The 14631-nt window shown below is 38.2% G+C and overlaps 1 protein-coding gene across 1 annotated transcript in view; it reads right to left on the reverse strand.

Moving 5' to 3' along the window:
* The window catches only part of Unc80 (unc-80 homolog, NALCN channel complex subunit), a 182511-nt gene that overhangs the window by 123192 nt on the left and 44688 nt on the right, over positions 1-14631 (reverse strand). Inside the window, 6 exon segments of the mRNA XM_042679276.1 lie at positions 5771-5943; positions 7993-8089; positions 9375-9481; positions 10685-10893; positions 12176-12274; positions 12991-13157. Of these exon segments, the coding sequence (XP_042535210.1) occupies positions 5771-5943; positions 7993-8089; positions 9375-9481; positions 10685-10893; positions 12176-12274; positions 12991-13157 (852 nt within the window).

Consider the following 14631-nt stretch of genomic DNA (forward strand, 5'->3'; position numbering starts at 1 on the left):
TACTGAGGAATCGAACTCAGGGCCTTGAGCATGCAAGGCAAGCGCTCTACCACTGAGCCACCTTCCCAGCCCCAGATAATCTTTTGTAAGACTAGGATCATAGGCACAACCACTCTCAATAGATGAATACTAAAAATAATCGGCCCCACAGAAGCTGACTTGCTGCTTTTTGATTCAACTTGGCTCTGGGAAGAACGTAAGAATTGAGGGTGGAGAGAGGGAAAATGCCTTGTATGAAATCTTCAAATATGCTTACAAGTTTGGGGCAAAGAATGCACACAGCAGTCATCTCCTCCCAAGCCTCCAAAATAGGTTAAAAATGATCACAAGTTTGTAATGTTTCCAGATGTCAGACAAAACAAATGCAAAGACCCTCTTGGAGAAACAGTTCGAATACTTCTCTGTGAAATGTGTCACAGTCCTTCTCAAACCTTTACATTTGGGTGTGCACAGAAGTCAGTTGGGAATATCTGTGACCTCATTTGCAGAGATTATATTGCAGCCTCTGTAATATTGCATTTCTAACATGCTCACAGGCGATGCTGTGGCTGCCGGACTACTGAATGACATTACTTTAAACAGGATTTAAGGGATTCCTATAGATAAAGTTTTCAGGGGAGCCTTACAGTAAAACGACCAAATAAAATAATCCACTATGAGCAAGAGTCAGCAGAAATAGCCAAGTGTAGAATCAGAGTCACAAAAACTATCCTTACTGGATTAAAGGCTAATATGGAAATGGAAAGTCTGTGGAAGGAATTAAGAGTATCAAAGATGACCAGGCAGGCTTAAAAGAAGAATAGAACTTTTACAAATAAAAATGTTGTGCTGTACTACAAATATAAAACGCTTCAGGTAAGATGAAAAGGCAGATTAGCTCATGTTTTTCTAATATCAGGAGTATTGACCAGATCATTATCTTTTCGTGGGTGGCACACTCAGCCCTGGGAAGAACACAAAAGTATACCTTTGGTATGAATGCATAAGATGCCATCCAGGCTTTGATAACCTAAAATTCTTCTGGACAATGTCAAGTACCCCTTAGTGAACAATATGCCCTTAGTCAAGAATTACAGGATCAGTTGAAAGGAGAAAAAAATGAAATGGAAGAAATATTGGAGAAAATTGCTGAGAATGTAATACAAAGAGATAAAAATGAAAAATATGAAGAGGATAAAAGGAAAGCTTAGATAAAATGTCAAAGATACAATATCAAAGAAGTAGCTGAGAATTTCCTGCCTAGATACATCAGGATAACTACAAGAATTAAAGATCCAATAGAGTGCAAAACAGAAAGAAAATGCTGGAAACATTTTAGTGAAACTCCAAAATATCAATAATGAAAAGATGATTTTAATGGAAACTAGGGTGGCCTTTAGGGTGGGGTAGGAGATTAAGCCAGAAAAGAAAATGTCAATCTCTAATTGTAATTCCAGAAAAAGCATCAAGTGTAGATCCAAATAAAGACTTTTTTTTTAACTAGGTGCTAGTGGCTCATAACTGTAATCCTAACTATTTAGGAGTCTGAGATTGGTTTGAGGCCAGCCAGGCAGAAAAGTCTGTAAAATGCCATCCCTGAAATTAATCAGCAAGAAGCATGGCTAGAGTTGTGACTCAAGTGATAAAGAACTAGCCAAGCAAGCAAAGAGAGGTGAATGCAAGGCCCCGAATTCAAATTTTAAAAAGGCATTTTCAAGAAAACTAGCTAAGAAAGCTACTCCAACTGATCTTCACTAAGATTCTATCTTTTTCTATATCTACATTATTCTCTTTTCTCTCTACATATATACACATACATGCATACATACATAAATACATACATATATATTCCTATCTATAATATACACATATAAAAGTAAAACCATAAATACAATGGAAAACATAATCATGTTGTAAAACTGAGGTGTTCCTGAAAGATAGGAATCAGATAGATTATGTATTAGGAAAAAAACAGAAAGCAATAGCTAAAAATGCATGAAGAAACAGAAATATGTGAAAGTGTGAATAATCACAAGGAAATCCTATCCCACATCAATAGCTATGAACTCAGTTGTCACACCTGTATAAATGACAATAAACATCAAATGCTTCTTTCATTCAAGTACAAAGGACAGGCATTTACATGCCCCCTTCTCTCAGGATGCCTGTCCAAATTCACCAGGCATGTTAATTTGTCCATTTTTCCATAGCTGAAAAACTAATTCCAAATATGCTTCTAATTGGAAATCATGTCCTGGATTTATTATTTTTTTATACACCAAGAAATGGGATTAAGAATGTAAAGGTGCTTTATAAATTGTCCAATATAATGAAACTCTTACAATTATTAAACCTTCCACCACTTCTGCCAACCATCACCACAACCCCGATCACCACCATCATCCTTATTACTGTTATCATTATTACCAACAATACCTTTATTCAACCAACAAGGTCTACAGGGTCCTGTATGATTGTCTGTTAATGCATAATACTGGGCTTTTAAAACTTTGACTGTTTCCATCTTTTGGAATTTTGACTTCTGAAGTATGCACACAGTTTGGCATTAATCTACAGCCAGACTCCCAGGTATGAAATGAACACTCCTATTTGCCCAGCCACTGCTTCAGCCTCGTGCACACTGGCCTCAAATAAATCCAGTCTGGTGACAAAGAGCTCATTACTTTCCAATGCAGAATACCCTATCAATGGGCATCTAGATCAATCTGAAAATAACTTATATAAAGCATTTCTTATTTATGAGATTGATGAAATCACAAAGATAAGAGAGGGCCGGAGTAGGACCCACAGGAAAAGTTTAAGAATCTAGAGGTCTGGTAACTCTCTGGCTTTATTTATGTTGACAAGGAAATAAGAAAAATCAAATTTCTATGAGTTCCAGTTGAATTTAATGGCTACAATCATGTTAGTGAGGAACAGAATATAGTTATAACTGGAAATTCCTGTATCAAAGCTCTGGAAAGTGAGGAGTATAGCAGTTAGAAACCAAAAGTAATTAGAAATTTTGACTAGAAGGAATGAAACTGCAATACCTAAGAGACTCTATTATCAAAGTAATCAATAGTTCTCCTAATGTAATCTCCACTCACTTGGAAGGTGGTATGAGTCTGTTCATTGAGATTAAAGATTCAAGTCCTAATATGTGTTGTTTTCTTTGTTAACAAGTTGTTTCTCTCATGGACTCACATTTTTACATGAATCTTAAAAGATTTCCATATAAGACATAGATATGAAAGGATTCCTCTTGTTTTTATATAATCAATAAGTAGTAATAAAGCAGTTCTAATTATTGGAAGAAATCATTTCTTTATGACAGAAGTATGTATCTATTGGGCAGAATTCTTTATATATATATTATTGTAAAGATACTGTATAGAGGGGTTACAGTTACATGAGTAAGGTAATGAGTACATTTCCTATCAAACATTGTTACTCTCTCCTTTGTTTTACCCCTATCATCCCTTTTCTCCCCACCTCCCCAACTCCTCCCTCACCCCCACGAAGTTGTAAAGTTAATTTTCAACATAGTGTCTTGTACATCTCATTGTTACAATGGGTCAACCTGTATCCTTATTTCAGCTTTTTGTTATTTTCCTTCCCCCCTGCAAATTAGAAAAATGTATGTACAAGATGCGGGGCACCAGAATCAAATACAGTAAAAACAGGAGTTATACTATGGGGGCAAAACATACAAGAGAAACAAAAAAAAAATCACATGGTACATTATAAGTACATTAAAAATAACAGCCACAAAGATAAAACTTCTTGTGTCCCTATCTTGGGGTTCATTTTGCTTAGCATCATCGTATATTGTCATATGTACATAGCTTTTGACCTTTTCTGCTTGTCTGGTAAGATTATCCTACATGTATATTAGTTTTTGCAAATAAGGGAAACCATGGGACCTATGTTTCTTTGAGCCTGGATTACTTCACTTGGGCAGAATTCTTAACATTTTGGCTTTATGGATGGATTTGGAGGGGAGTCCGTGAATTTTCTGACATCATATGCTAAATTTTCTCTTTAAGTGGGCTTTTCTGGGAAGATTTTCCTAACTTTCATCCAATTCTAAAAGAATTTATGAAGAATGTGTGGTGTGAATTTTAAAAACTGAAAATCTCTTGTACTTTTCTATTATGAATTTATCATGCAGTCAGATGATAGGAGCATTTTTTAAAGCGATCTTCTTCACATACATTTAAGAATATTTTCTATGTCCAGAGATAGCTATTCCAAACTATTTAAATAATCTTTTTGATAGAGAAAGCATATGGTGCTAAAATAGTTGTAAATGGAATCAAAAGATTCTGCTCTGATCACAGGTTCAGTATTAGGTAACATCAGTGTTAAGTGACCTTGAGCAAGTTCATTCTTTCATGTGGGGAATATGGGTATATGGCATTTACTTATATGCAGACTTCAGCTCAAGATCTCTGAAAGCCTTCCAGCGAGCAGGGGACACTCTATCAACTCTCATCAGATTCCTTTATGACTAATGGTGGCACAAATATTATGATTCCATCCTTTCCCAACTTGTATGACTGTGCATATAGATTTCACTTCAACAAGTGGAAATAAGATTGGTTATTATAATAATTTTTCTTTAATCTTATTAGGCAGTTGCTTCAGATATTTGATGCCTTAAGTGTCACATGGCCTTAGGATTAAGACAAAGAGAGACCTGATGCTAATCTTTGAAATAGATTATCTGCGACCATCTGGAAAGCAGCAATACATCAATATTATCATATACTTATAGTGGACTATTCTACTAGCTCCTGTCATAGTCTTCCTTCCTTCTTTCCTTCCTTTCCTTCTTCCTTTCTTTCTTTGTACTGGTCCTGGTGTGCTGTCCTTGAGATTTTTTGCTCAAGGCTAGCACTCTACCACTTGAGCCATCACTCTACTTCACCTTTACTTTCTTAACCACTTTCAAACTATTGAATATAAAACACAAAATTTGCTCTTTTATACATTTGCAGCCAGGCTTAAAGTATATTTATTATAATAGAAACCTATTTTAGCTATTTTTGAAGTGAAAATAAAACTTTATTTCCTGGTAGTTTACTTGCTATTTGGAACTCAGTGTGTATGCAGTAAATGAGGAGGTTATAACTCAGAGTAAAGAAAGGGGAAGTCTAAAGTTATCAGAGTCTGGTTCACCTGATAAAAATGCTTTCTCAACAAGATCCACATGATATATTTTACTGCCTTACATCTGTGTAACTATACAATATTCAAAGATCTTTTTACAATGCATTTCAATTGATCCTGGCATCAGATTTTTCCTCCAATTGAGATATAATGAAACAAAGATTCAGAGAGTTTAAAGGAATAACACATGGAAAACTGAAGGGTACTTCATTCAGTAGTTAGTGTATTTCAGGCACTGTGATAAGGACTTTCTAACTCATGTCTCATTTATCCCTTATATAATTTAAAGAGATGGATGTACTAATACTATTACTCCTTTGACTCTTGTTTTACAATTATTCAGCTGATAAATGTAAGAGCAGTTTCAAGCCAGGCATTCTGACTTCAGAACCCTCTTACATATTTTAAGCCAGGTAGTTACACATTCTACTTACCAGGGAATATCAACCTCCTCCCCTCTCTTTCTCATTTTACCACCTCTCTTTCCTCTTCTACCACTAATTCTGAGTAGAAAAGAAACCAATGCACAGTTCCCCTGCTGAAGTCAAGATCAGAGGAGATTCATACGGATCAGTTAATTGAGGGAAGGAACAGGATACATATTCCAATGACTTACCAAATCTAAGGCAGCAGCCAGGATGGATGCATCAGGAATTGTCCCTGGCTCACAGCAGTTTAAGAGAAATTGGAAACGTTTCATGCCTTGTCGGATGGCTCCAAGATTCACCACATTTTTGCTTTTTCCACCCTCTTGGTTGGGAGAAAGATGGTCATCGAAACTGTGGCAGCCTATAGGGATTGTGCCATTGTGGAGGAATAAGAGAGGAATAGATGACAAATTTAAAAAACTCCGAAGATTCACTACAATGTTTTCTGTAGTGTGGGTCTGATGCTTTCTCCTGCACGTCCCTCATTCCCCCTTACTTCTAAAGGCTTGATTTGAATTCAACTTGACTTTGGGGAATCTGTGTGACCCATGGAACATAAAAATTAAACAAAAAATTACCTAACTACTTAGATGAAGGGTCTGTTCACTTTGCTAATGGATCTTTAATACTAGCAAGAGCTCTTGGTCTATTTACAATGATTCTTCTTCTAACCAACAAGTAATTCCTATGGCATGAGATCAGTCTGGCTATGTCAGACTCAGCTGAGAGGCTCCACACAAATGAATTTTTATATATTTCTTCACCATCAGTCTGACTCTGGAGTTAGGATGAGTGTTAAAAGAACTTCTCAGGTAATAATTCTGATGCAAGGTCATGCAGAAACCTCTGAAATAAAAATAATGAACTTCCAACGTGCCTTTCAACTCTAACAGTCAATGATTCATTGCATTGGAACTGAGAGCAGGCCATTGCTTTTCCCATAATGCTGTCTTGGATATCAGTATATTGAATCTGATCCAAAACTGCACAGGGATTCTAGCTTCCATAAACAAGAACAATAGTACCCCTTCAGACAAATTGTTATACTACAACTGTAAAAGGAGAAACAATTCAGAAAGATTCTGTCAATTTCCTTCCTGGACAGGAAACTTAACTATCCCCTAGTTAATGAAATGATACAATTTATTTATGAAATAAAGAACTAATAACAGATATATCAAAGTGCATCATGATATTCATTCATCTGAAGAAGAACCAATCAAAATTAATACAAATCATTTATGTGATCTGGAAAGTGAATATATCACTTTCATTTTACTTGTCTTTTTTTGATGTCCATCCTAAGGCTTGAACTTTGGGCCTGGATGCTGTCTCTGAGCTTTTGTGTTCAAGGCTAGTGTCTACCACTTGTGTCACAGTTCTACTTCTGCTTTTTTTGTGGTTAACTGGAGATAAGAATCTCATGGACTTTCTTGCTCAGTATGGCTTCAAACTGTAATCCTCAGATCTCTACTTCCTGAGCAGTTAGGATTACAGGTATGATTCACTGGTACCTCAAAAATAGGTATTTGTGTTCCACACACTTGCTTGATCCTTGGAGTTTAACAGCTGTACTATCTAATACACTGATTAATGTCAAAGGTTCACTTCATTAGAAGCTCTACATTTTGTAAACCGGATCATCTACTTAGAAAACACAGACAAAATGCAAGAAGGATGGTATTGGAACTAGATACTTCCATAAAAGGTAAACCAAAAAAATTAAAGGGTTAGCCAAAAGACATAAAAAGAGAAAACAGGAAATGGCTCGTACGGTGGAAGAAGCATTGTATTGTGTGTGTGTCAGGGTGAGGAGAGGAATGTGTCTGTTTGCATGTGTGTTGTTACAAAATGTTATAATTAGCACAAATGAATCAAGTTTATGGGAATGTCTATTTTTTGATTGTAAGGAAGGATTTTCTAACAAAGCTATCTAGACGTGGAACACATTGTTCTATGATGTCATAAACACCCCTCCGCAGAAGCGTGCAGAGGGTGGACGGCCACCTGTTGGAGAGGTGGCAAGCAAATTCTTAAGTAGACAGGGGGGTGAATAAATGGTTCAGTAGCTCCCATATTTTAATAAAAGACAGGAAAAACAGAGAAGCTGTGTTTTATTCTTTGCAAACCCACACCCCATAGGAAGGGAGACAGGAACCTAGTATAACTTCCAAAAATGTCTGTCCAACCACATGGATAATAGAGAAGCTGTAGAGAGAAGCTGTCCGGGGTACATAGGAAAAACAAATGAAAAGCAATGGAAATAGAAAATGACTAGTTTTCCAACAAAAAAGGGAAATTTAAGTAAAGGGCTTCAGAAATAGAAAAAAATGAATATGGATCACTTAATGTAAACAAGTTTTTGTTTTTATCAAAGTTGAATGAAATTCTTAAGCTGTGTGACATTTACCAAGACGCTTGAGGAAATTCTCCTCATCTTCTCTTCCATTTTCCATTCCACTCCCTGGCCCAGCTTCAGAAAGCTTCACAGCACTAGTGAACTTGACCTGAGAAGAAAAGCAAAGCCAGAAGGTAACTAAATCCAAAGGGCAATCTTTGAGTTAGACTAACCCTAGAGTTGAAAACTAAACTGTTTAGAGCACAACGATGACTTTGTTCCTCTGTCTCACGAATCTGATTCGTTTAGTTAGTGTGGTCAACCCATGTGCCATAAAAGACATCTCTAGTGGAGATATCTTTTCCTCAAGTGGAAGGAGGTCCCAGGCAGAGACTGGAAGTTGAATAGCCACAGATGATGAAATAATGTGGTGAACAACTGAGATATTCTCACAATTTAATTCCAGTAGAGCCCAAACTCATTTCTGAATACCACCACAGCTGAAAATCAGATGGAAGTGAAAGGTAGACCAAAGGGAATATTCCAAGTTTATAAATCAACTGATAAACTACAATGAATGTGCAATGTATTTCCTTTCCTAAGCACTAATATGTGTTCTTGATCTTGACTTTATGCTAATATCCCTCAAAACATTCAGCACAGAAAGGAAGTCCACAGACTGCAGTCTCTTAGCAGACTAAATGTGATATAGAAATTATAATATTTCATAACTGTTCTGTCATGTGGCTATACTCTTTCTATAACCTCAATACATTACTTATAACATAGTCTAGATAGAAGAAACTGGTTTTGCTGAAATTCAAAGGAAGAATGTGGCAAGTTACATATGAAGAAAGAGATATTGCTCATATTGAAATTTGGTAGGCCAATAACTAGGCCCCAAATTGTGCACAGAGAAGACTCTTGCAGGGAGTAAATTTCCCTAAGAATCCTGGTCTTTTTCAAATCAGATGCTACTGCGGTACCTAATAGCAGCATGAAGAACACTTGGTGAAAAAGGTCATCAGGAGTTCTTTGATAAAGAAATGAGGAGACAATGACTCAGCTGTACCAAAAGCAGTAGAAGGTGGATGAATAAATGGGTGCATGTGTGTTTTAATCTGTGAAAGCAATCACATAGAATCACTGGATCCCCAGAAAGGAGCTTGAGATGGCAATAATTTCATATACATGTTGGGGGTTGAAAACAAGTGAGAATGCCCGCTATCACCTGGGTTTTTGCATTTGTCACTTGAGCTACAGTTTTCTTTTCTCCTACTTATGCTGACTTAAGCATTCTGGTTTTCCATCACTAGTTTATGTTTCCCAAGTTGTCCTACTTAAGTTCCTTGAACTCTTCTTATTTATCCCCTCCAGGTGTTTAGCATCTCTCGGTCCCGAAATTTTCTCTCAGGGACTCCAACCTTCCCCTAAACAAGTGATGTCCTGTTTACCTTGGAACTTTGCCTGATGAAGGACAGGCGGTCCACAGAGCTGATGTCCAAAAGGTCTTCTACGCCATCTGCCAGGCCCGAGAGGGAGGATCGTTTCAGCCAGTTTCCTATTTAGTAATTATTTAAAGAAATTACACCATTAGAGCATTTGCTCCCAAATGGATTAAACAGAAATGTCAGCATGTGCTCCACAAGCAATGGAAGTTGCATGACTTTGATATAAATAGAAGTGAAAGCAAGTTGTTTACAGTGTACATGCTTTGAATCAAAATGTCCAGGGTTGAACCATAAAAATTAACATGAGTGAGTAAGACCAGGACAAAAGGAACCTGTTCCTCTCCAGTGCATGAGACCATAATTCATCCACTTAGCCTTGACAATGTCCATACCTCCTTCTCAACAGCATTCAAACCTGTGCACTTGGGAGTTTAATCCTGATAGTGTTCAAACTCAAATTCATGAGTAGCAAGCCATAGTCATCATTTATGAACATCACCACAGTGTCCATTTACATAACACTGGACTCCTAGGCAGCGTACCACTGGTCTTTCTCAGTAGCTGATAATATGCCTACTAATGTGGTTTCTATGTAGTGGTTTATTAGGAAATCTTACCATGCTTGTGTTACTCTCCTGTTCAACTGCCCACCTTGGCCATGAATAATTCCAGGAGGAATTATCCCAGGAGGGTTCCTGGCTTCCTGCCTCTATCGGTCTACCATATTGATGAGGCTACTCTTCCTCTTGTTCTAGTTCTTACAGTTCCTTCCATTGGTATCTTGGTATCTTTGCACATACTGCCTACTGCCAAATGCAATGATTTCCTTTTTTTTTTCCTAAGTAGTTTGCACATCTTAATGTCACTGCTGCTAAGAGATTTCCCTGATCCCTGCCTCTTTTCCTCACTTAGTTCGGGACTCATTATTGCATGCTATCATAGTACCATGTGGATTTCCCTCAAAAAGTTCATAGTTTGTGGCTAAAAGTAGTTATCTGATTGCTTCTGGTTGTTGTTGTTTCTCCTACATAGCAAATTTGGCAAAGTTTTGGGAGCAAAGTAGCTCACTATTAAAGCTCTGCTATTCAGCTGAGTGTTAGCACACAGGAAAACCATGCAGGAACTATCTGTAGAAACAAAGGAGTGGATGGGTGGGTGGATGAATGGGTACGTAAACCAGTAAGCCTAGGCGTTGTGACCTGAAAGCTTTTCTTTTCTGAACTCTACCATGCATTGGCATATTTTGATTATGCAGGGATTTTATGACATGCGGAAGGAAGAGAATCTATAAATAAATACAGACATACTTTTACCTATGGGGAGCTTAAGCTTCTTCCGGAGGGAAATCCTGCGGGACCTTGAGCGGGCACGCCTGTCGGAGGTGTTTCCCGAGTGAGCGGTGGTGCATTCTGAAGTGTCCTGCTCAGACTGGCTGCTCGTGTCACTTGCTGCACTCTGGGATTTGAACATTTTGCGCCAGAAGTCTTTCCGCCCCAGATTGCCTCCTTGCATTTGTTCATCACTGCAAATAAACAGAGGAGAGCGTTCAATATCTGACAACATATGAAGTCCTCCTACATTGCTCTCGACCTCCTGCTAGCAGTAACTTAGGCAAAGGGTGCAGTGATCTCTGCTGGGCTGGGCATGGGATGAGTTGGAGCTGGAGGAGGTAGATCAAGGTTGACTGTGAACTCTCCTTGAAAATAGTCATGTCTCAGCTGTGGAATGGAGATGGTCTTTGTTTCAACTTCAATTAAAAAAAAGATTCAATATTCTTGCAGATATTCAACTGCAGTGTGAGACTACAGTATCACAATAAGTATCACAGTAGCAGAAACATTTAAATTGTATTTAAATTGTCAGTAAATACTTATTATTTTTTTTTCCCTTTGGGGTTCATCTTGTGGCCTGACTTTAGGGCATAGATGCTATCTCTGAGCCTTTTTGCTCAAGGCTAGCACTCTGCCATTTGAGCCACAGCTCCATTTCTGGCTTTTTGGTGGTTAATTGGAGATAGGAATCTCACGAACTCTCCTGCCCAGGCTAGCTTCAAACCACAATCCTAGATTTCAGCCTCCTGAGTAGATTACAGGTGCCTGGCTGAAATGAAATACATGTTTTAAATACCAATCATTCCACTTGCATGTAAATAGCCCCCCTAAAAGAATGAATATGAACTAGCCTCACATAGAACTAGGCCGCATGTTTAATGTCTACCATAGTACTTGTATGTTCTGGGGGCACTCATTTAAATATGCTTCTGATTTTGCAATTATGTGTAAAGAAACTGAGTGGAGAGGGTCTCAGGAGTGGACCCAGTACAAGAGAGTGGAGTCTATATTTCAGCCCAAACTGAACACTAGAGGTTACCCTACTTCCTTTATTATTTTTGCTTTAAAGAAAACTATCATTGAACACGCTGACGATCATGCATCCACTTAGAACAAATTGTGACTCTAAAGAAGAAAATGGATGGCCTTGTTGCCCTACCTCACATGCACACTATTTTTAAAGGTTTACTTATGTCTAGTTCTGTAGATGAGAGGCAGAAGAGGGGAAAAGAGGGGCTGGGAATGCAATTAAGGAGGATTTCTGTAGTAGGTACAAGGCTGATTATTCAGCCTGGTGTAAAGATATTCATGGCATTGGGGACAAAAATGTAAAGGGCAGAAGCAAGGGCAAAGCAAATGAAAACTAAAACTAACCAATGGAACAAAATAGCAAACACAGGTTTAGGAAATTAAATTTCCTCCAGTATGAGGTACCTAACCCCCTGCCTTGGGTCCAAAACCATGGCTACTTACTGCTCTGGAGTCTGGGAGGGACGACCAGACATGAAGCTGCGACATTCCTCAGGAGCAGAGGAGGCCTGGCCTTTATCCACAATGCTTCCAGCCTCTGACCTGTGGGAACGGCACATTGCACAGTCACACGTGCAGAATACTACCTCTTAACTACTTTGTATATTCCACGAAACCAAGTGCTTGCTAGAGACAAACTACATAGCTTGCAAACCATTGTCACCAGGAGTCTAGGCTGCACATAATTTGTACCCTACCAGGGGATTCATGACTATTTCACCTTATCAAACTAACTGCAAGCAGGATTTTGAATTCAGGAGTATCTTTTAATCATTGGAACTTGTATTTAGTATATAATGGGTATGAAATTCATGTGTACTTATTAGCAGAACTCACAATATGGTTCTGAGAAGCAATTTGTCTTTTGCCACATTTAGGATATCACTTACTGAACAGATGTGATATAGCACTAGTAATTGTTTCTCCTTTCTGGATAAAAATGTAGATTATGTATCATGTACATAACAAAGTATAAACAAAGCTCACATTTTACATTTCAGAGCCACTAAATGAAGCTTTGTATGAAAATTTGGGAACAAACTGAGCTCTGATTTGGACAGAGAAGACATTTATTTAATACAAAACACAATTTTTTTCTAAGCTTCAGTTGCACCCCACCACTTATATAAGATAGTGCTTTTATCATCTTATTCTGAACTTACAGCATACCAGGAAATACATGGACCATATGATAGAAAGTAACATTTTAATGATATAAGGCAAACATAAGAATAATTCAGAAAGATCAAGCATCCAACCTTTTACCACCTGCAGGCTTAGTTTCCTGTTCATTCTCTTCTACCTTTCTCCCTGGAGCTAACTTTTCAGCGCTGTCAAGCAAAGCACTAAGAGCCACTCTTCTGAAGACATTCCCATGAGCTTCTTTGATAAACTGGACCAGTTGACGGATGTCACAATACAGTCCCTGTTTAAAGGCAATAAGAAAGTTTGGGGAAGGAAAGAAGGCTGTGTGATCAGCTTCCAAAGGAAAAGAGGGAAAGGAAATGCCTTAGGTTTAGATGAGCATTCTGATCACAAACAAATAGTAATTACTACTGTTGAAAAACAGCATGCTCATTCCTCATTATTTCTGTATGGGGACATTGTCAGTCATCCCTGGTATGAAAAACAATGGTCACCAAGAACTTCATATTTAAAAGGGAAACTATACCACTAGCATGACATGTATCTATGCTTTAAACCACTGGATTTCCAAGCTTTAATTTTCCCTCTTAATTATTATTTCTGAAGAGATGTCTGCAATAGAAACAATACTCAGAATTGTGTTTAAACTCGAGATTTCAGTCTGTGCTGTTTCTCAAAAATCTTTGCATTATTATGACAAAATAATAAGTCAGGTAGATACTTCAAACAAAACCTGGTTTCAAAGGATGATGAATTTTGCTAAGATACATTTAGCAAATATTGAGCATGAACTTAATTATGAACTTAAGATCAATGTATCAATATATTGGTATGCATCAATATATTGGTGAACTACCATTTAAAAATACATAAAACAGGTGTTGGTGGCTCACACCTGCAATCCTAGCCACTCAGAAGGCTGAGAGCTGAGGATTCCAGTTCAAAGCCATACCGGGCAGGAAAGTCCATGAGATTCTTATCTCCAGTTAACCACCAAAAAGCTATAAGTGGGGGGCTGGGAAGGTGGCTTAGTGGTAGAGCGCTTGCTTTGCAAGCATGAGGCCCTGGGTTCAATTCCTCAGCACCACATAAGCAAAAAGAAAAAACCCGGAAGTGGTGCTGTGGCTCAAGTAGTAGAGTGCTAGCCTTGAGCTGAAGAGCTGAGGGACAGTGCTCAGGCCCAGAGTTCAGGCCCCACGACCGGACCCAAAAAAAAAAAAAAAGCTATAAGTGGAGATGTAGCTCAAGTGGAAGAGCCCTAGTCTTGAAACAAACAAACAAACAACAACAACAACAAAACCAACCTCAGGGACAGCACCCAAGCCACAAATTCAAACCTTAGAACCAGAAAATATGTGTGTGTGTATGTGTGTGTGTGTGTGTGTGTGTGTGTGTCTGTGTGTGTGTGTCAAACACTCAAAAATATCTTTCTTTGTTTCTGTTCCTTCCTTCCCTCCCTCCCTCTTTCCCTCCCTCCTTCTTCCCTTCCTTCCTTCCTTCCTTCCTTCCTTCCTTCCTTCCTTCCTTCCTTCCTTCCTTCCTTCCTTCCTTCCTTCCTTCCTTCCTTCCTTCCTTTCCATTTGGCCATCTTTCTTCCCTCTTTAAAGAGATAGTAACAGCATTCTTTGCCTTAGGAAATGTTTATGGCAAAGCAGAATACAGAGGTCTAAAAGAATACTTACCTTGATAGCATTAGTTTTCAAAAACCTAAGACCCCTGGGACAATTATATCCATGGTCTTTGAGAATAGCACA

This window comes from Dipodomys spectabilis, unplaced genomic scaffold (assembly GCF_019054845.1).
Source record: "Dipodomys spectabilis isolate Male_0828 unplaced genomic scaffold, ASM1905484v1 ptg000051l, whole genome shotgun sequence".
In the NCBI taxonomy this organism is placed as follows: domain Eukaryota; kingdom Metazoa; phylum Chordata; class Mammalia; order Rodentia; family Heteromyidae; genus Dipodomys; species Dipodomys spectabilis.